This window comes from Drosophila simulans, chromosome 3R (assembly GCF_016746395.2).
Source record: "Drosophila simulans strain w501 chromosome 3R, Prin_Dsim_3.1, whole genome shotgun sequence".
Lineage (NCBI taxonomy): Eukaryota > Metazoa > Arthropoda > Insecta > Diptera > Drosophilidae > Drosophila > Drosophila simulans.
Window position 1 is genome coordinate 19,983,768 of NC_052523.2, and position 19,999 is coordinate 20,003,766.

The following is a 19,999-nucleotide window of genomic DNA, read 5'->3' on the forward strand; positions in this document are numbered from 1 at the left end:
CGCTGAAAAACAAGAAATTTACAAGTCATCGACAGAGTGTTTGCCCAAAAAAGATCGGCAATAATAGCATTTCAACAAAGAATTACATTCAGCAACGGCTAATCAACAATAATACTAGACATGGCTCAGACTCTGGAGGACAAGTCAATCTGGGAGGACGGTGAGGAATCCCTGGGCGAGGAGGTGATGCGTATGTCCACCGATGAGATTGTGAGCAGGACTCGCCTAATGGACAACGAGATCAAGATCATGAAGAGCGAAGTGATACGCATAACGCACGAGATTCAGGCGCAAAATGAGAAGATCAAGGACAACACCGAAAAGATCAAGGTAGGGATGACAATGAAACGCCACCCAACCAAACAGCCTCATTCGTTAAGTACATCCCCTTTAGGTCAACAAGACACTGCCCTACCTGGTGTCCAATGTAATAGAGCTGCTGGATGTGGATCCACAGGAGGAGGAGGACGACGGCTCCGTCACCGTTCTGGACAACCAGCGAAAGGGCAAGTGCGCCGTCATCAAAACATCCACTCGACAGGCGTATTTCCTGCCCGTCATCGGCCTGGTTGATGCCGAGAAACTGAAACCAGGTGATCTGGTCGGAGTCAACAAAGACTCCTACTTGATCCTGGAAACCCTGCCGGCAGAGTATGATGCCCGCGTAAAGGCCATGGAAGTGGACGAGCGACCTACAGAGCAGTACTCCGACATTGGAGGCTTGGACAAGCAGATACAGGAGCTCATCGAGGCTGTGGTGCTGCCCATGACGCACAAGGAGAAGTTCAAAAACCTTGGCATTCACCCACCCAAAGGTGGGTATCTCACTCGAACTAATGTCACACAACCATATTAATCCTTGCCATTTACAGGTGTCCTTTTGTACGGCCCCCCAGGAACTGGCAAAACATTGCTAGCCCGTGCCTGCGCCGCTCAGACAAAGTCCACCTTCCTCAAGCTGGCAGGACCCCAGCTGGTGCAAATGTTCATCGGTGATGGTGCCAAGCTGGTGCGCGATGCCTTCGCCTTGGCCAAGGAGAAGGCGCCTGCCATTATCTTCATTGACGAGTTGGACGCCATTGGCACCAAGCGTTTCGATTCGGAGAAGGCCGGTGACCGTGAGGTCCAGCGAACTATGTTGGAGCTTCTCAATCAGCTCGATGGCTTCAGTTCCACTGCAGATATCAAGGTGATTGCGGCCACCAATCGCGTAGACATTCTGGATCCTGCTCTGCTGCGCTCTGGTCGTCTGGATCGTAAGATCGAGTTCCCACATCCCAACGAGGAAGCCCGTGCCCGTATTATGCAGATTCACTCGCGTAAAATGAACGTTAGCAATGATGTGAATTTCGAGGAATTGTCCCGGTCCACGGATGACTTCAACGGCGCCCAGTGCAAGGCCGTTTGTGTGGAAGCTGGTATGATCGCACTGCGTCGCTCCGCCAATTCGGTTACGCACGAAGACTTCATGGACGCCATCATGGAAGTACAGGCGAAGAAGAAGGCTAATCTTAACTACTACGCTTAGACTAGAAATTTGCAGTTTAACTTCACATTGTCAGCTCCCATTAAAATAAACCATGAAAATGTAAAATATTTCAGTTTATCGATCTGAGTTGCACTGAGTTAAAATAACATCGCAACGGCCCTTATAAGTAACCATTTACTAAAATGGGAGACGTACTGAAATCAATACCCAAAATGATACGATTGAAACCTTTTTAAAATAAACAAAAACATATATCAAATGTCGAGCGATTCATTCGTTTATCAGTACAACATTTACATTCTGAGTACGATATTTTTTAAATATCTAAAAAGGTCGGTTTTAGAATTAATAAAAAATATTACATCGGGCGAAATTAGATGATAAATATTTACACGCACACTAATTAACCTAGAGGGATGATTTACCAATTTACTAAGACTAACCAGTGGGATCGAGTGTGTTAGCGCCATCCGGCGCCGCAGATGTCGTGCCACTTCCCACTTGCGACGCTGCATCGGCACGGGACGTGGCAGTGGTTGCTGAGGCTTCCGTAGAGGAGGACGCGGCCACAGCATCGTGGGATGATACTGCGGCGGCAGGGGTGGCGCCCACACCTTCGACCACCGCGGCTACAGGTGCTGCTTCCGCTCCAACCGGCGCCAAGTTGACTGGCGCAGCAGCAATGTCATCTGCAGCTGGCTGTTGTGCCGGCTGATCCGGCTGCTGGAATGGACGCCTCATGTACATGATGATGCCTAGCAGTAGAGTTAGAACGGTGATCATGTACAAGTCCCAATTGGCAGCAATATTTTCATCCATGTAGAAGATGAACCTGTAAGGCGACTAAAGGGGAACAACATTGAAAAGCTGGTACACAGTTTATCCATAGGTTTGATAATCACCTCCTTGATCGATTCAATCGTGGCCAGCATTTGTAGCTTAATAAGCGCAATAGCCACAGGCACTTTGGCGTCTGAATTGGTCTCGGCAGCCAAATCGTATAATCTCTTTGCCAGATGCCAGTCCTTCTTCATTCCGAGCCCTTGCTCGTGCATGTATCCCAAATTGAACATGGCTTGGGCATTATATTGCTGCTCAGAGGCTTTCCTGTAGAGATTGATGCGGTTATAAGTCATTTCCACACTTTATAGTTCATATCCAACTAACCTGTAAAGAGCAGCGGCAGTCTCGAAGTCCGTCGAAGTACCCCAACCGTAGTAATAGTAATCGCCCAGCTTGACTTGGGCCGCAGAATAGCCCTGTCCGGCTGCCCGTTTCCAGTAGTAGAATGCACGAATCAGATCTTCGTGCCGATCGTTGAACACATGCACCTCCTTGCGGTCTAGTAAAAAGGCGGCATTACTTTGAGCCACCTCATAGCCCATTTCGGCCATCAACGAGTACTGCATGTAGGCCTCGTCGATGCGGTTATTTTTATAGTCGCTATAGGCCATCATCAATCGGCTGCTCCAACGGCCACGCTCCGAAACAGTCTTGAAGAACTGGAATGAGCAATATGAAACGGGTTAGAAAATAATTAACATATTAATTGAGCAATAAACTTACTTCTACCGCTGCTGGACATGAACGCAGCATTCCCATACCGTAAGCATTCATCACTCCCAGATTATAATAGGCTAAAACATGGCCTGATTGGGTGGCCAGGTTGAAGTACTTAAAGGCTAACTTGTAGTCGATTTTTACACCATTGCCAGCTGGAAAAGAAATTTAAATTATATGGTTCCTGGAAACCCAATCACTAAAATTATGTATCGTTTACTTACTGAAATACATGTTGCCTAGCTGCAGTTGCCCATCAACCCAACCTTGATCAGCCGCCTGAGTGAAATAGGATAATGCCTTGATGGAGTCTTTGGGGACCCCTAAACCCTTTAGATACATGAGGCCCAGTCCGCTTTGACCAACTGGATCCCCCATTTCAGCGGCCTTGGAGAAGTACTGAGAAATATAATAATACATATTAGAAATATTAATCAAAAAATGTTATCAACATTATGCGCACCCCAAATGCTGCATCATTATCGGCCTTGATTTGCTCACTTCCTTCCAGATAAAGCTTGCCTAAAAACGCAAAGCCAACTGCATTACCTGCAGTGGCGGCCATTTTGAAATATTCCAAAGCCTTTTGGTGATCCTGCTGGGTCACCTTGCCGCCCTGATAGTACAGCTGACCCAATCCCACCTGCGACTGGATATCGCCTTTGTCGGCCAGAAGTTTGTAATAGTCGACAATCTCAGTTTCGGGACTGCCGGGATTCTCTAGGTCATCCAGCAGTCTCACCCGATGCACAACCGGCCCATTGGCGAAGGTTATCTTGGAAGCCACTTTCTTGGCTACTCGCTTGTACTGGATCAGCGCCTTCTCACAGCTAATGGGTACATTGATGCCATAAAGATAGCGATATCCCATGGCCATTTGGGCCGGAGTATTATCACCGAGGGCAGCCAGGCTATAGTGGATCAGTGCCAGGGGCTGGCTTACATTTTTACCGCCAACGCCCACCGAATAAAGGAATCCCAGGCCCATGTGAGCCTCTGGGACGCCTTCGTTGGCCAGACTCTCAAACTCATCGACAGCATGGTTGAAATCAAAGTCCATCCAGTGACCCAGTAGGGCGGCCCAGGCTAGTTCCGCCCTCGCCTTGAGGTGATTAAATTCAGCAGCCTTCTTAAGCAAAATAAAGGCTACCCGCTTATCCGAGCTTGGCTTGGCCAATATGTCCATTGCGTTGTCGTACACGGTTTGAGCTGGAAGAATCGCAATTAGCAACTGCAAAACACATAAAACGATGCCCACTTACCTTCTATCTGGTCTGGAGTAAGTTCTAACACTTCAGTGGATTTGCGTTTGGCTTCGATGCGCTCGATCTCGGCTTTTAGCTTTTGCCGCCTGATCACACTGTCGTTCCACAGGCGTTCGAACATGGAATCCGACATAACCTTCGTCCTGGGAGCAAACTTTGTGGACTCCTTGGGTTTGGCTGCCTTGCGTTCGTTGCTTTCCGACGGAACCCGTGACTCTGATTCCGCCGTGGTCACCTCCTCAGCCTCCGCCTGGGTGGAGGGCTCATTGGGCAGCGTTGGCGTGGCTGTTCCCGTGCCCAATCCCGTTCCCGTACCCGTACCTGTGGCCGAACCCAAACTGCTGCCCGTGCCATCAGTGCTGGGCCCTTGGAGCTCCTCCGCTCGCAGCTGCCAGGCGAGAAGCAGCGCCAGCAGGCACATCCAGCTGTTGGCCTTCATCTTCGCCTATCTGCCTTTCTCGATGGCAAAGTGGATGTACAACGGCAATTTTGCTCTTCGCCTTTGCTGCGTCTATATGGTGCTCTACCACTTCTGACGTGTTGTGTTATTTACTGTTTTCTTGGGGCGGAGGGTCGGCAAAAGGAGTTGATTGCTGCTTCTGGGTGGATTCGTTTGACTTACTGGTAGCTCATCTTGGCCACCTCGACTTGGTGGTGGTTGGAATACCTTGGTTGTCTTTCCTTAATTTTTCACACGTAAGATTCTTTTTAATCTTTTTTGTTGCAATGTTTAGTGCTGCTAACGGGCCGAGGTTTGTGTGCCAGTGCTGCAAAGCACCGCGTCTAAAACAGTCGTTTCCAGGGGCGTCTCCAATAATATTTTCGCGAATTAAAGAGGAGCGGATTTACCACTTAGAAAACATATTCTTAGTAGTCATATAATCGAGGAAGGCTTATAAATATTTAGTGACGACGATTTCAAAACATAATTACAACTTTTTTTATATTACAAGCCACATATAACAATATTACAATTTGCTTAAGCCTGACGGTAAAACATAAAATTTTAAAAATATTTGTACAATTCTTTAAAACATATATGCACCAAAATGTGAAAGTTATGCTCAATAATTATTTCCCGGGCAACTGCGATAGTAAGCGTCTAGAATGTCTTACCCCGAAAAATTCCCGGTGCTTCTAGCTACGCCCCTGGATTTTCCGCCTGTTGTTTCGTTATGCAAAGGAACGCGCAGAGTTTTACCAGAAGGAATCTGAATTGGAACTGTTGACGCGCGATCGAAGGTGATAATTCCGAGCGGGACTAATTAGAATACGAGGAAGTTTCCGCCCGTGTGAATCACCAACTTTTATCTCGTCCAATCCAAGTCAGCCACTGAGCAGCCGGCATGGAGATGAGTGTAAGTAGAAGCTGCGACCTGCGTGCCAGACACCCAGGCCCAAAAGTCACAGCCCAAAACCAAATTGAAAACCGAAACCAGTTCCAACCCGCGCTTCAACCGAGTCAGTCGCACAGCGAATCACTCTTCGAGCTCAACCGTTAGTGCTGGTGAAAGTTACAGCTGTTGCGTTCGCTACGCTGACCTAGTACCCGCCACCTGTGCCCCGATTCCTAATCCTCCAGCGGACACCTGTTATTCCAGGCTGCCATGTTCGCACGCGTGTCCTTCTACCCCACCCTGCTGTACAATGTCCTGATGGAAAAGGCATCGGCCAGGAATTGGTACGATCGCATCGATGAGCATGTGATACTGGGAGCACTGCCCTTCCGCAGCCAGGCCAATGACGTAAGTATCCCCGCGAAACCAAGCTTGAAATCCTTCTAAATCCTTTTTTAACTGCTTAGCTCATTGAAAAGGAAAACATGAAGGCGGTGGTGTCGATGAACGAGGACTACGAGCTGACCGCCTTCTCCAACAACACGGACAAGTGGCGAAAGCTGGGCATTGAGTTCCTGCAGCTGGCCACCACCGACATCTTTGAGTCGCCCAACCAGGAGAAGCTCTTCCGCGGCGTGGAATTCATAAATAAGTTCCTGCCTCTAAAGCAGAGAATTGGCGGTCTAAGTTCCTCCTACCAGCCGGAGAACGTGGGTTCTGTCTATGTGCACTGCAAAGCGGGTAGGACGCGAAGTGCCACTTTGGTGGGATGCTACCTCATGATGGTGGGTTGATGATCTATTTACATGTAGCTCTCTCTATAAAAGCCCACAACTTATAATTTGCAGAAGAACGGATGGACTCCGGATCAGGCGGTTGACCACATGCGTAAGTGCCGACCGCACATTCTGCTGCACACCAAACAATGGGATGCGCTCCGGTTGTTCTACACAAACAATGTGGAGACCAAGTCATGACCAAAACCGGACAATAGCCCAAATTTATTGTTTACAGTAGATTACCATACGTAACAAAGGTGGTGCCTGTTACCCAACTACTTTAGTGCTGATTTTCTTGTTGAATATACAATTTTCTACAAAACCCGCTCTGTGCAGCTGTGACTTTTTACAATTCTTTATTTAATGCTTATCGCGAAACTATGAATAAATAACTGGTGTTTCGTGGTTCATCAACTGATTGCTCCTTTGACATTTAAGCCTTCTGGGCATCCTTGCCCTTGATGGCCCAGAAGCGCTTGATACCATTGGCCAGACCCACATCATTCTGGATGAAGTAGAAGAGGCCGCCCAGCGTGGCCACCGAGATGATGATCAGCGCAATGTGGGCTACCTTGGGCAGGACGTTTCCAACGACAGATGGCCGCATGTAGTCAACTACCATGGCCTCCACGCCCCTGCGATTGGTGAATGAGGAAAATATAAGTAAAGGTTTAATTTGCCTCAAGGATATCTTACCAATGGGTGTGGATAACGACAGAGATGGCCATGAGGGCGTCCAATACCTGGGATGGAGCTATGAAGGCAGCTGGAATGACGGCCAGCAGGCCGGCGGACACAATTCGCTCCACAGTCCAGAGCAGGGTGTGGCTGGATCCGGCGGAAGCCATACGGGGCGCACTCACGGAGATCTCGCGCACGACGGGCTGCATAAGCAATCGCGGATTACCATTTAGTATGATTAGCCACCACTGAATTTTTCAACTCCAAACACTTACCGCTGCAATCTTGGCCACGGCCAGGGGCTGGACCACCGCCTTCCGCTGGACATTGGCCACCAGGGTGGAGTAGCTCTTCAGGGGAGTGATGCGAGCCGACTTAACAAGATTTGCGGCTAATTGGGATACCAACAAACGGTTTGGTTATATAATGAAAGCTGTTTTGCGGCCAATAATAAGGCGCTTGGCCATCCAGTGGGTCCTTACCATTGCAACGGACAGCGCCACGCAGGAGCAACGAGAGGGACATGTTGGGATGTGTAAAAATTGAGAATTTTCAGCTCAAAATAAAAATTCTATCGCTCCGTTCGGTTTGGGCCGATTTGTCTAAAAAATTACACAACACTGGGCTAATGCAGTCAGCTGTCATCGATTTGTTATCGGTACACAGTAGCGGTCAAAATATTGCAACACAATAATAAGGGATGCCCCGTTAAATATTTTGAATTCAACAAACAATTAAAGGGTGTAATAAATAAACAATTTAGTTCAAGGCATTTATTTAACTGCTTTAATCATTTGCACAATACATTTGAGATTCGTTTGGGACGGAATGGCTGTTACACGTAAAAATTGTGATGATCTTACAAACTAAGTTTAAAATTTGCTTAAAACTTTCTAAAATTCGCATTCTAAGGCACGCAATTGCTCCTAAAAGTCACTTTATGTTGGTTGTAAATTTTTGTAAATTTCGTTGGATGGAATAGTTAAGAAATACTTTTGATCTTATTAAGCTAATAAACTCCTAACCAGGGCTAAGACCACGATAACGAGGCCGCCAGTCAGTTGAGAATTTAGTGTCGCTGCACCTGCTCGGTAAAAGTCCCAGTCGAATACGATGTTGGAGGCATCCGACGGCTTCCAAGGGTTCAATCCGTCATCGAAGTACATGGGACAGTCGTCACGCTCCCTTTCGTACTCCACGGCATCGATGGCTACGGCAGCGCCCTCCGAGTGGTTCCACGAGGTCACATCCTGCTCCAGTTTGCAGAAGGCGCCCACAGCCTGCGACATGAGGACACGGTTGAGGTCGGCGCGCTGATATACCCAGCAACGATACTTGGACAGCGGATCCAGATCGTCGTAGGTAATCAGGTAGGACTTGAGGTTCTCCTTCCAGAAGCCAATGCACTTCATGCGGTAATCGGGATCACTGTAGATATCAACGGGACGACCCAAGTGATCCACCGACAGGCAGTAGTTTTCATCCACCGCCAATTCCTTTTGATCTGTATCGCAGACCGACAAATCCGAGATGTTTTGCTTGCAATGAATATCGGGACGCGGACTCAGAGTGACACCACCAAGAATTCTGTGAGGTATACAAATTAATTATACGTTTCATGCTAAAATTGCAAAACATTACAAACCTCGTTCTGAAGGGATGCTCTCCTCGCTGCGTAAAGTTGAATTTTCCCGCAACGGGGCAACGAACAGGCACAGGATTTCGAGCAAGAAACAGATCATATTTCCATGCCTCCGAATTGGGGAACTGAACCCACGAGCAGACTGTACTGAAATCGTCCTTGATGACAGCCAAACCCTTGCGGTAGCGAATGATGTTGTGGTGGCGGGGCATAAAGTCAAAGCACACGTAATCCTTCTGGCAACCGTCGACGGTGAGGCGAGCCATCATCACACGATTACCGCGTCGCTCTCGGCACACATAGATTGTCTTTCGGTATCGAGCCTTATCCGGATAGTACGTCTCGTTGATGTGGGTCTCACTGATCGATACATCGGCATCAATGTTGGCAGTGTTCACCCATTCTCCGCTAAAGTTTTGTGGTAGCGTGCAACCGGGTTCCACAAACTCAGCCTTCACAGGCGTCAGCTTCAGACGCTCCGGTGACGTTTCTGGCGTCTTCAGTGTGTTACATTCGGCCGTAATGGAAACGCCCACGTAAAGATCATCGTCACGATTCTTGAGGAAGCAGCGGTACTTCTCATCCTTACGCGACTCCTTCGTATTGGCCACGGCGAAGTAGTGGTTCTTGCCCACAAACCAATCGCCCAGGCAGCTGAACTCCACGGTGCCGGTGAATGTGCCCTCCATACCCTCGCACTGCTGATAGGTGACGTTGAACTTCTGGTTCTGGATGAGGAACTGCGTTCCCGCCGTTTGACAGGACTGAATTCGAGCATCAGGCTTATCGCATACGCCCGTGAATCGGAATCGGTTCTATAATAAAAATTCGAATCAAGATAAATTATTTAAACTAATCACCATAAAATGGATATGTTTCCAGACCCATAAATAAACCACAGCATGAGCAAATTATGTTATCTATGTATCTATATTGATCTTACCTGGTACGTAAAATGCCACACTCCCTCCAGCGACGATCGGCAGTTGATGGGCACAAAGTTCTCGTTAAAGAGCGTTATCAACTGCTGGTCATCCTTAACACCACGACACACATAGTCCACGGTGGGTTCCTGTCCAGCGGGTATGCCCACGCAGGGCCCCTCAAACTTCTCGAACACATTGAGGGTGCGTATGATGGTCCTGACGCAGTGATAGCAGTCCTTGGATCGCTCCTTGAAGACAAACGAGTACTCGTCGCCCTTGTGGCGCATGTAGTTGATGCAGTAGCCTCGGCTGGACATCGAGGTGGCGTCGATCACCGTCAGCGTGGGCAGGCCCGTTTCCCAGGAGAACCACGATCCCTGCAGGATCTTCGGAATAATGCAGTTGTCCTTCTGCACCAGGTTGTACTGGGCGAGGGCTGAAATAGATGGGCGTTAGTTTCGGGTGGCCAATTCACATGATTCACTTGGAGCCTTGGGTGTGGCTTGGGAATCGAATCACTGACCTGAGCCCATTAAGCCCACCAGGCAGATAGCAGCCAGGTAATAATGCATTGCGTGTTTGGTGTCCTCAGAACTAACAACTTAACATATTTGTTACAATTTACTTTCAAATGGAAGCAACAAAAGGCGGTTTTAGTCAGAAACAATAGCAAAACACGCAACAAACACAAGTTACCAATGATAGGCAAAGCCGACCTTACTAACACTGGCTTTAACGAAGAGCAAGCTGCACAGCACTGGCTGATAACTATTAATCGACTCTTTATCGAATTGAGCGTTACTTTTTGAGTTCAAAAATAGAGATTAATATTATGTATATATATGTGTTTTTAGGACTTTTTTGAATAATCTGTACTTAAGTGTATGCGGTATGCACTTTTTATGAAGCATAACTACTTCGTTGTAATCAATAGCTAATACAAATATATTATATCAACTCTTTTTAAAATTCTTGAGAAAAATCGTTTCTATTAAAACGCTTTTTAGACTTACTCTATAATCTTAATGACACGTACTCAGACAACAAAGAGCTGTAAAAGATTAACCCAACCACACATTTTGTAATGAAATATTATTACTTGAACCTCAAGTTTATATTTTTCATTAGCACTATTTGAGCTATTACATTCACATTGCCGTTTAATACAATTAGATATGAGATTTAATAATAAAGTTTGATTTATAATAACAAATATTTTTATATATTCTATATGTGTTTGAATAAACACGCTTTTTGCAGTCTAGGGTTAATGGCAATGGAGTCTGGAGCCCCAGAAACGAGCACATCGAACCCGAGCAAGAACACCCCCGCATTTATTCAGCGGACTGCAGTTTGAACCTTTTCGTCACTTGCGCGAAATTAGCACAGCAATTTTCGCCATTACCGCCGCTAATCGGGTCATATATGGTGCGATTATGATCGCTGTACAGATATTCCTGGAATGTGATTCACATGCACGGAGTTCCTAAGCTGCAGTCCCCATATAGTACGTTCGAACTTTGGAGCCCCACACTAGTGCGAATGGCGTGTTTGCTGATAAGTCCGGCGGAGCGTCTAGGTGAACGGTGTTTGTGCCTCCATCCACGCCTTATCTGCTGGCAAAGGTCATCTTGGACTCCGAGCATGATCGGCGATCAGACAGCGGCGATTTGGGGAGCCAAGTCTATATGGTAGCAGCTCGATCGGAGGCCTGCCAGTATCAATTGAGCCGGCGACAGCAACAGTTCTCGCATCTTAACCGAATCTTCTCGAGAAATCCCAACACAAATGGGTTAGTGACGCGCGCTGCCTGGTAGTGTTAACCCCCTTTAATAATACGATCTTTGAATCTTTGAACCCAGCAACTGCAACCAGCGGCAGTGGACTCCATCTGGAGGCCATCGATCGCATCGGCTCCATTCCCCTGGTGGAATCCAGTGTGAAACGGGTGGAGACCATCTACGATAAGGTGAAGAACAACAATAGGCTATTCTCCTGGTACTTTGAGACGGCGGAGGCCACCATTTCGGCCGCCTACGAAACCATCCAGCCGGCGGTCAAGCTCTTCGAGCCATCCATTCAGCGCCTGGACAACGTGATGTGCAAGAGCCTGGACATCCTGGAGCAGCGCATACCACTGGTCTATCTGCCGCCCGAAATGGTAAGTAGTCGGCCGGTAACTCTCCCCCATGCGCTGACAAAAGGGCATACTTCTCTGCTTGAAGATGTACTGGAACACCAAGGAGTACATGTCCGATCACCTGGTGCGTCCGGTTCTGAAGCGCGCCGATTCCGTCAAGCAAATCGGTAATGCTGTCCTCGAGAGCCCACTTACCACTTATGCAGCCGAGCGCATTGATGGCGCCTTCACAGCCGGCGATAAGTTCGTGGACAAGTACCTGGTGCCCATCCAAACGGATCAGGATCAGACCGACGGTGAGTCCTGGTATCTCGCAACACAGTGGGCTCACATATCTGGGTTAATCTTCAAACGCCAGTTGGGGAATCTATTACATTGCATTCTAAACTGAAGTTCTTATATTTCGGCACTTTTACTAAACTAATAATTTATAATTCAAAATTGTTGTAGTGAAAAAATTGGTTTCGGCCCTGAATGGTAACTTTTCGCCGATTCGACAACAATTAAACCGAATGTTTGACCACAAAAGTTAGTATGCTAAATTACATATTTCTCCATATAACTAGAGATAATCAAAATCATAAGCAAGATAGTTTAGTTGCCAAAACTTGTACATAAAAAGTAAGCGAAAGCAAGTGATTTGAAAAGTCAGCATCCAGGCAAATCACCTCAAGGTGCACTCATCTCATAGTTTATTTATAAATGCCCACGTTGTCGGGAAGGTTATCTCTGGGGAACGGCGGATTCATTGAAACCTGAAGCCAGAGAAAGTAGCGATAAGCACTGGCCGGGATTTGCTCTCTCGTGCTCAACGAAATTGTATAAGATACTTATTCCGAGTATCCGCCTTGCAGGCCCACAGGAGGATGATAACGATGCCGTGCCGGACGAGAAGGGCGCCATCAAGGCGATCCATCATGGTCAGCGCTTCTCCCGCAAACTGAAGCGCCGCCTCACCCAAAGAACCATAGCAGAGGCTCGCGCCCTCAAAAAGCAGAGCAAGGAGGCGATCCACGTGCTCTTCTATGCCGCAGAATTGGTCAGTAAAATTCAGTAACCAATTTTCTTTAATTTTTGAGCATCATTTGGTAAAAAAAAAAACCATAAGATTACATTAACCACAATTCACATTCCTTACGATAAACACGATAAACGATAACCCAAATAACACTTTTAACCGAAACCCATGCCATCCCACAGATTGCCACCGATCCAAAGCAGGCCGTTCAAAAGGCCAAGGAACTGTGGGTCTATCTCAGTGCAGATGAACCCGAGAATCAAGCGAGGCCCGCCACTCTGGAGCAGTTGATTGTGCTACTGACCCGCGAATCGGCTAGGCGTGTGGTGCATCTGGTGAACTTCAGTGCTCATGTGGCAGCCAACATACCCAGGTTGGTACATACCGCTTCAATTCTTATCTTTCCATGTGAACCCCTTCGAACCAAACCTTACAGAAACCTGGCACACACGACAACAGAGGTTGCCCACCATATTATCTATATCAACCACCGCATCATCACAATCTCCCGACTGGACAAGGTTAAAACCATCTCAGAGGAGGCTGAATCTCTCTTCAAGCGCATGCTGGCGTTCTATGGTAGCCTTCAGGGCCTGACCAATACCTACCTGGTAAGAAAGGATGCGATACTAGCAGTCAGTCGGAAGATGATTATGTATATATATTAAATATATTCTACAGGAGCGCGTAGCCAGCTTTCTATCCGGACGCATGGAGGCCGAGAAGGTGACGGGCAGCGATGGCGGCAATTCCAACCACAGGTCATCGCGGAGGAGGCAGGATCCGAACCATTATTCAGCCACCCACAATAACATCAACGGCGTCTACTAGCATTGAATTCTTTATTGCTATCGTATTTTTATTTCTCATGATAGAGTTCTGTTTCTCCGTGCATATACGGAAAATACAGTAAACGATATTGTACATCTATTTTTAACATAATGCATTTGACAATAATATAAGCCTAACTTCACGCTTAACAATCCTAGTGTGCTTAAAATTCTTGATTTAATTTATTTAAATAAGTTCGCTTTGTAATACGCAAGCTCTTTGATGCTTTCCCGGATGTCGTCCAGGCTACGATGCGTGCACAATTTTTTGGGAGCGGAAGCCAGGATTTCGGGACGCCATCGCTTGGCCAGTTCCTTGATGGTGGATACATCCACGATGCGGTAATGCAGGTAATCATTTACCAAAGGCATGAATTTCATAATGAATAGTCGGTCGGTGTAGACGGAGTTTCCGCCAAGCGGACAGACGCCCTTTGGTATGTTCTTCTCGATATAGGATAGCACTAGATTGGAGGCTTCTTCGGGCTTCACATCCGAGCTCTTGCATCGATCAATTAGACCTGATTTGTAATGTTGTTCCATGCACCACTCGTTCATCGAGTCGTAGACCTCCTGCGGATGGTTGATGGCAAAGCATGGTCCCTCGGACTTCACGTTTAGGTCCTGGTCCGTAATGATGCAGGCCACCTCCAGGATTTTGTCCTTTTCAATGTCCAGCCCGGTCATCTCCAAGTCCATCCACACGATGTCCGTGTCTGAGCCACAGGTGCTGCTCATTCTGCCAGTGGAATTGAATGCGATGTTGCTCCGAATTTGACGGTTCAGGGACAATCCGACGCGTCGAAGCATTTATAGCTGTAGCGCAGGTTTCTTTTTGCTAAATATTCGGCAGTTTTACCATGTGTTTGATAACATGGTAACAAGTGGTCACACTGCAGGAACGTTTTCCAACACTGAACGGGGGATTCCTGTCATTACAGGAACGAAATAAATCGAACTGTATGTTTGTTATATCCAAATAATTGCAGAATAATCTTAATTTTTGGGTCCAACAACGTCGAAAATAATTGTAATTAAAGTTAAAGGTTTTATGTGATAAGCCATCCAAGACAGCTTGGAGCCATTTTTTAACTACAGCGAACGGTAATTTCCAACAAACCGCGCACGGTCACTCTGTCGACTTGATATTTTTATCAAAAATTGTTGTACGGAAAACGCAAAAAGCGTCGTTATTGTTGCAGCATGTCCTCCTCGTCGGCCAGAGACCAACCGGGAACCTCCCATGACACCTTCGAGGACTTCTACACAGAAGTAAGTGTAGCGGACGGAACCGCAGGCTCAGTTTTTTGCACTGGGTTGGGCTCCTTGCACGGCAGCCGCTCCAAATAAACTAAACCATTGTTATTATGTACACTTTAGTAAATGATTTTGTGCCTATATTGCAGGTGAAAGAAATTGAAAAACGTGATTCAGTTTTAACTCCTTCTCAACAAATTGATCGTTTACTTCGTCCAGGTTCAACGTACTTCAATCTCAATCCGTTTGAGGTGCTCCAAATCGAGCCCGAGGTCGAATTGGCGGATATAAAAAAGCGCTACCGCACCTTGTCGATCCTCGTCCATCCAGACAAGAATCCCGACAACCAGGAGCGCGCTCAAATGGCATTCGATATTGTGTCGCGTTCCTGGAAGATCCTCGAAAACGAACTCACGCGCAAAAGGTGTCTGGAGGTGTACGAGGAGGCAAAGGGGCGAACGGACCAAATGGTGAGTTCCAGTTCCTCGGATCATTAGGCTCTATGGTCGTCCTGCTTTAGAATAATTGAAAATCCAATTGCAATCACAAATTTCCTTTATTGAACTGTATTATAATAATTTGTTCGTTACCTTTCAGATAGCAGAAAAGCGCAAAAAGCTTAAAAAAGAGGGTCGGCCCACTGAGCCAATACCCGAGGACGATCCCACCAAGTACAAGCACGCCATCTACGTTATGGTCATGAAACTGTTTGCCGACATGGAGCGTCGACGGCAAAAGCTCGACCAGCGCGACCAGGAGGAGCGAAAGCGAAAGCGCGAAACGGAAATCGAGGAGGAGGAGCGGATAAAGGCGGACCGCGAATGGCAGCAGAACTTCGAAGAGTCACGCCAGAGTCGGGTGAACAGCTGGCATGACTTTCAGTCGGGTGCCGGCAAGTCCAAGAAGGCCAAGAAACAAAAGCATATGACCGGCATGATGGTTCCACCAAAATTTAAGCCCGAGTCGCGATAATATAGCTTCCCAGCGCGGCGCCGCTCGTTCACTATCGCCAGATCACCTCCGCCTACGCGCGTCGCGTTGCACATGAATATTTTTACATTTTTTTTATAAGTATCCTTTGGAATTGTAATTGACACGTGCATAAAGTATAGATGTAAGAAACACATTTCCGTCTTGCCTCTTTCCTTCCACAATGGATGGCTTGGACCATCTCCTCCGACTACAGTTCTGTATACAAGGATGCGGTGAACACAATATCGCGCTTGATAGCAGCCGACGCCTCCTCCATCTTCGACTGCAGTCCCGGATTACCAATCCGAATGGCGGCCGTTTTAACATCACGCAGCGTTTCATTCAGCTGCTGAATGCAGCGTACAATGATGCCCTCCTGCACCGTCGTCAGTTTCATAATCTCAGCAAAGGGCTGTGAATTGGATTAAATGGACAGATGTGAGGATATGCAATATTGCGTCCTAGAGATATTAAGGGCTGCTTACCTTATTTCTAGCCCACTCGTAGACCACCTCCAGCAGACCAAAGTTCAGGCGATTATCGGTCGAGATGGTTGCCTGAAAGCGCTGCTCCTCGGCAAGAATTGTATCGTTGATCTGCTCAAATGCCGCCACGCACTCCTTCAACGCCTCTGGTATTACCGGCTTATCGTGCAGCTTCGCCTGGAAGACAAGGCCGGAGAGCAAGGCGGCTATTTCTGCCGGCTCGAGATCGTTGAACATGTTGCACAGTATGAGCTCCGTGATTAGTAGCTCATTTTGGCCCATCTCACAGGCCACTTTGCCCTTAAGTGTAACCTCGTCCAGATCATCTATGTACTTCAGGGCTCGCAGCACCTGCAATTTGTTACAATAGTCCGGATAGAGGGTCAAATTTCTCGCGGAGTTAATGAAGCGCAGCTCCTCGATGTGGATCTCCAGCATTCGGCGCTCGTACACTTTTTCGAACTCCTGTTCGAATCCGGCAATGTTGGTATGTGGCAGAAATGTGCCCACCTGACGAAGCAGGTGATCAACGTAGTTCAGCATGGCCACCTCGCTGTCAGCGTTCACGATTATTTCCTTGGAAAGATTAACGTGTTTGATGTTATCCGGGTTGTCAATGTAACTCTCATTGAGCTGGTTTAGCTCGGTCACCGCCTTGATCACCGATCCACTAGGCGGGGAGTCCTTGAACCGCTCCAGCTGCCGTTGCTCCCAATTCCGGATAATCGCATCTGCATCGACTTTCAATGTGCTCTTGGTGATACTGATAATGTCTATAGCCTTGATGTCTAGAACAGTGTGTCCTCCAATTCCCTCTGGCTGGAAGGTCATGTTTCTAGGCGTCAGCGAAAGTATTTTGTGATAGAGCTCGCCTTGCTGGAGGCTGTCGCTATCCTTTGCCTTGAATTGATGGTCCAGCACTAGCACCTTATAGATGGTATCCTTGCCAGGAACAGATTTGGTATTGAGTAGAATGGCCAGTTTGTTGTAGTGCTTGCCATGCGTGATCACAATGACGCGGCCAGCCTTCAGTTCCTTTTGGATCTTGGGTTGTGTAACAACAAATTTCTGAAAGAAATGCATGATGGAGTTCATAAAATGTAGTTGCAATTGTACGTATAACCCACCATAATGCGGTGCTTTTCCTTCCAATACTCGACGGCTTTGTCATAAAAGTTGATAAGTGGTTGCAGATGTTCGCCGAGAGTTGGGAGCATGGCGAACTTGTCTTCGGCCAGGCGAAGTTGCTTCTGCTGCGTAGGCAATTGGAGCTTCAGGTTGAACTCCTTGAAACTGAACTTCATGATATCCTCCACCTTGATACTCTCGATGCGCAGACATGTGAGGATTACCGCATAGCGCAGAATGAACTGTGACTGCAGCTTCTCCGGCAGGCCCAGGATCATGGGCCGTAGCTCCATCGATGGCGGCACACTGCCCTTGCACATAATGATCGCCGTACCTGTCTCGTCGTGCCCACGCCGTCCAGCTCTGCCGGCCATTTGAATGTATTCGCCTGGTTTCAGGTTACGCATCTCCAGTCCGTCATACTTTTTGCAGGAGTCGAAGACCACAGTGCGTGCGGGCATGTTGACACCCATGGCAAACGTTTCGGTGGCGAAGAGCAGCTTAACTAGCCCATTTTGAAAGAGCATCTCGACAATCTCCTTAAGAATGGGCAAGATGCCGCTGTGGTGCACACCAATTCCTCGCTCCAAAGCGTCCTTGAGAATAAGAACCTGAGGGATTGTACGGTCCGGTGGCTTCAGCTTTGCCAGACACTGGAGGAAGAATTTCTGCACGGCACCCTTCTCCTTTTCCGTGTTCAGGTCCACTGATTGCAAAGCGGCCAAATTGGAGTCACACCGATTGCGGGACAGAGTGAAAGCCACCACTGGCATCATGTTGCCCCGCCTCAGGAAGTCAATTAGTCCGATCCAGGTGTTCTGCTCCTGCTTGGCATTCAAGTGGTTTCTTGGCCCACCTCCGCCGCCCTTGGCCTTGCCTTGCATCTCCTTCTTGCGCTCCACGGCCTTCTCGTAGTTACTCTGCAGATATTTTCCCTGGGCGTCCACCAGCAGGAAGATGTCATCGCGGCTCTTTCCTCCAGCACCAGTATAGAGGAAATGCGTCAGAGGCACTGGTCTTTTTAATGTGCTGATCACATAGACCTTTCGCTTCTTGGTGCTCCCAACCCAGTCAGCCAATTCCAAGGTATTGGGCACGGTGGCACTGAGCATTATAATGTTAACATGCTCGGGCAGGAGTATAATGACCTCCTCCCAGACATGTCCTCTTTCTGGGTTATTAATGTAGTGCACCTCGTCGAAGATCACCCACTCCAGATCCCGCGTAACATCGCTGCCGCAATACAGCATTGAGCGGAGAATCTCGGTGGTCATGATCAGACAGGAGGCGGTGGGCTCTATCTGCAGGTCCCCTGTAATAAGGCCCACATCCTTGAAGGTCTTTCGGAAGTCGCGGTACTTCTGATTGGACAACGCCTTGATCGGCGATGTGTAGATGGTGCGGGTGAGATCTCGCTTGGACAGAGCGATGGCATATTCAGCTACAACCGTCTTGCCAGCAGAGGTGTGGGCTGCAACGAAAACGTACTGGCGTTGTTCCAGCTTGAGAATGGCCTGCTTTTGAAAGACATCCAGTTCGAAGGGGAAATCCATGGCGGGGCAAGGTATCTGCTCTTTGAAGTTATTGATGGGATGGCTTATGTCCACCATTTCGGCCCAGTCGCTCTTGAAGTTCTTTGTTGTGGTGGAAATGTTTAGCACTGGCTTCAGGTCAGCCTTCATAATGTGATCGTCCACGTCTTTGAACTCCTCTGAAGGAGATTGCACGTTCGACTGTTTGGGACTTTGAGGCGTTTCAGTGGAGCTTGTTCCCTCACTGCGCGTAAGCTTCATCCACTCCTGGACGTCCAGATCCTGCTCTAGGTTTTCCAATAGATCGACGTTACTGGGATCGGTGACCACGGGCGGCAGTGTAACAGATTGCGATTGGGAGAAGTCGTAGCCAGAGCTGAAGCCCGGTGGCACCGTTAGCAGCTTGTCCCCGAACTGAATGTTGCTGACATCCAGAGCTGCGATCTGCTGGCGCTGCTCATCGAATCCGCCCGGCCAAAAGGGAAAATTGGAGTGGGAGCCACGCGTCGCATCTTCCAGCAAGCCCGGCTCCCGCTGCATGGACATCGAGTTGTTGGCATTGGCGCCCACAACCTCCACGTCCAATTCCACGAACTCCAGTATCTGACCACTCTGGTCCCGGCGAGGAGCCAGCGTGGTGCTTCCCGGGCAACGGGGCGCATGCAACAGGCGCATCGGATCGAATTTGCGGGGCAAAACATCCGGCAGCGGATTGTGGAGGGACAGCTCCGGTCGCAGGATATAGTTTCGAAGCCGTTCGAGGTTATCCTCGCCCCTAATCTCACTCATTTTAATAGTTTGTTCCTGGCGAAAATGACTTTGTTTAGCATTTGCCAAAATAATAAAAAAAGGCAACGAGAGTCGGCTGAAAATTTCGATGGACTGGTCACCCTAAAAATCGAGAAACAATCGCGTAACGAATTGCAGCCCGTGCAAATTGTGCAAAGATATTTAAAAA

General features: G+C 48.0%; 9 protein-coding genes across 11 annotated transcripts; 4 read left to right on the top strand and 5 right to left on the bottom strand.

Annotated features, from left to right (window-relative positions):
* Nucleotides 1-117: 117 nt before the first annotated feature.
* On the top strand, nucleotides 118-1,594 carry LOC6729276 (26S proteasome regulatory subunit 6A-B). The gene is made up of 3 exons (XM_002104560.4): nucleotides 118-330; nucleotides 395-815; nucleotides 873-1,594. The coding sequence occupies exons 1-3, from the start codon at nucleotides 121-123 to the stop codon at nucleotides 1,526-1,528; spliced, it is 1,287 nt and encodes a 428-aa protein (XP_002104596.1). The 5' UTR covers nucleotides 118-120; the 3' UTR covers nucleotides 1,529-1,594.
* A 149-nt stretch (nucleotides 1,595-1,743) lies between these two features.
* Nucleotides 1,744-5,320, bottom strand: LOC6729277 (protein sel-1 homolog 1). The gene is made up of 7 exons (XM_002104561.4): nucleotides 4,312-5,320; nucleotides 3,513-4,258; nucleotides 3,274-3,448; nucleotides 3,056-3,204; nucleotides 2,657-2,991; nucleotides 2,392-2,596; nucleotides 1,744-2,332 (listed from the first exon to the last, which is right to left on the bottom strand). The coding sequence occupies exons 1-7, from the start codon at nucleotides 4,751-4,753 to the stop codon at nucleotides 1,928-1,930; spliced, it is 2,457 nt and encodes an 818-aa protein (XP_002104597.2). The 5' UTR covers nucleotides 4,754-5,320; the 3' UTR covers nucleotides 1,744-1,927.
* A 130-nt stretch (nucleotides 5,321-5,450) lies between these two features.
* Nucleotides 5,451-6,752, top strand: LOC6729278 (phosphatidylglycerophosphatase and protein-tyrosine phosphatase 1). Its single transcript, XM_002104562.4, has 4 exons — nucleotides 5,451-5,672; nucleotides 5,916-6,059; nucleotides 6,119-6,436; nucleotides 6,500-6,752. Exons 1-4 carry the CDS (start codon nucleotides 5,661-5,663, stop codon nucleotides 6,626-6,628), a joined length of 603 nt encoding a protein of 200 aa, XP_002104598.1. The 5' UTR covers nucleotides 5,451-5,660; the 3' UTR covers nucleotides 6,629-6,752.
* A 17-nt stretch (nucleotides 6,753-6,769) lies between these two features.
* On the bottom strand, nucleotides 6,770-7,752 carry LOC6729279 (succinate dehydrogenase [ubiquinone] cytochrome b small subunit, mitochondrial). The gene is made up of 4 exons (XM_002104563.3): nucleotides 7,594-7,752; nucleotides 7,387-7,502; nucleotides 7,127-7,314; nucleotides 6,770-7,065 (listed from the first exon to the last, which is right to left on the bottom strand). Exons 1-4 carry the CDS (start codon nucleotides 7,634-7,636, stop codon nucleotides 6,864-6,866), a joined length of 549 nt encoding a protein of 182 aa, XP_002104599.1. The 5' UTR covers nucleotides 7,637-7,752; the 3' UTR covers nucleotides 6,770-6,863.
* A 117-nt stretch (nucleotides 7,753-7,869) lies between these two features.
* On the bottom strand, nucleotides 7,870-10,428 carry LOC6729280. The gene is made up of 4 exons (XM_002104564.3): nucleotides 10,203-10,428; nucleotides 9,697-10,115; nucleotides 8,757-9,568; nucleotides 7,870-8,698 (listed from the first exon to the last, which is right to left on the bottom strand). The coding sequence occupies exons 1-4, from the start codon at nucleotides 10,249-10,251 to the stop codon at nucleotides 8,116-8,118; spliced, it is 1,863 nt and encodes a 620-aa protein (XP_002104600.1). The 5' UTR covers nucleotides 10,252-10,428; the 3' UTR covers nucleotides 7,870-8,115.
* Nucleotides 10,429-11,354: 926 nt separating this feature from the next.
* Nucleotides 11,355-13,837, top strand: LOC6729281 (lipid storage droplets surface-binding protein 1). 2 transcript variants are annotated; one of them, XM_016177345.3, is made up of 8 exons: nucleotides 11,355-11,471; nucleotides 11,542-11,840; nucleotides 11,905-12,115; nucleotides 12,270-12,347; nucleotides 12,674-12,858; nucleotides 13,020-13,210; nucleotides 13,274-13,448; nucleotides 13,519-13,837. In XM_016177345.3, the coding sequence occupies exons 1-8, from the start codon at nucleotides 11,468-11,470 to the stop codon at nucleotides 13,666-13,668; spliced, it is 1,293 nt and encodes a 430-aa protein (XP_016035923.1). In that variant the 5' UTR covers nucleotides 11,355-11,467; the 3' UTR covers nucleotides 13,669-13,837. The 2 variants fall into 2 exon arrangements, with proteins under 2 accessions (XP_016035923.1, XP_002104601.1); XM_002104565.4 differs by lacking the exon at nucleotides 12,270-12,347.
* On the bottom strand, nucleotides 13,663-14,589 carry LOC6729282 (probable oligoribonuclease). The gene has a single exon (XM_002104566.4). The coding sequence runs from the start codon at nucleotides 14,475-14,477 to the stop codon at nucleotides 13,851-13,853; it is 627 nt and encodes a 208-aa protein (XP_002104602.1). The 5' UTR covers nucleotides 14,478-14,589; the 3' UTR covers nucleotides 13,663-13,850.
* Nucleotides 14,590-14,757: 168 nt separating this feature from the next.
* LOC6729283 (dnaJ homolog subfamily C member 8) lies at nucleotides 14,758-16,050 on the top strand. Of its 2 annotated transcripts, none has more exons than XM_002104567.4 (3): nucleotides 14,758-14,939; nucleotides 15,074-15,394; nucleotides 15,522-16,050. In XM_002104567.4, the coding sequence occupies exons 1-3, from the start codon at nucleotides 14,871-14,873 to the stop codon at nucleotides 15,894-15,896; spliced, it is 765 nt and encodes a 254-aa protein (XP_002104603.1). In that variant the 5' UTR covers nucleotides 14,758-14,870; the 3' UTR covers nucleotides 15,897-16,050. The 2 variants fall into 2 exon arrangements, with proteins under 2 accessions (XP_002104603.1, XP_016035924.1); XM_016177346.2 differs by having other exon boundaries at nucleotides 14,773-14,939; nucleotides 15,144-15,394.
* On the bottom strand, nucleotides 15,462-19,939 carry LOC6729284 (helicase SKI2W). Its single transcript, XM_002104568.4, has 3 exons — nucleotides 17,509-19,939; nucleotides 16,382-17,449; nucleotides 15,462-16,308 (listed from the first exon to the last, which is right to left on the bottom strand). Exons 1-3 carry the CDS (start codon nucleotides 19,828-19,830, stop codon nucleotides 16,105-16,107), a joined length of 3,594 nt encoding a protein of 1,197 aa, XP_002104604.1. The 5' UTR covers nucleotides 19,831-19,939; the 3' UTR covers nucleotides 15,462-16,104.
* Between the last annotated feature and the right edge of the window lie 60 nt (nucleotides 19,940-19,999).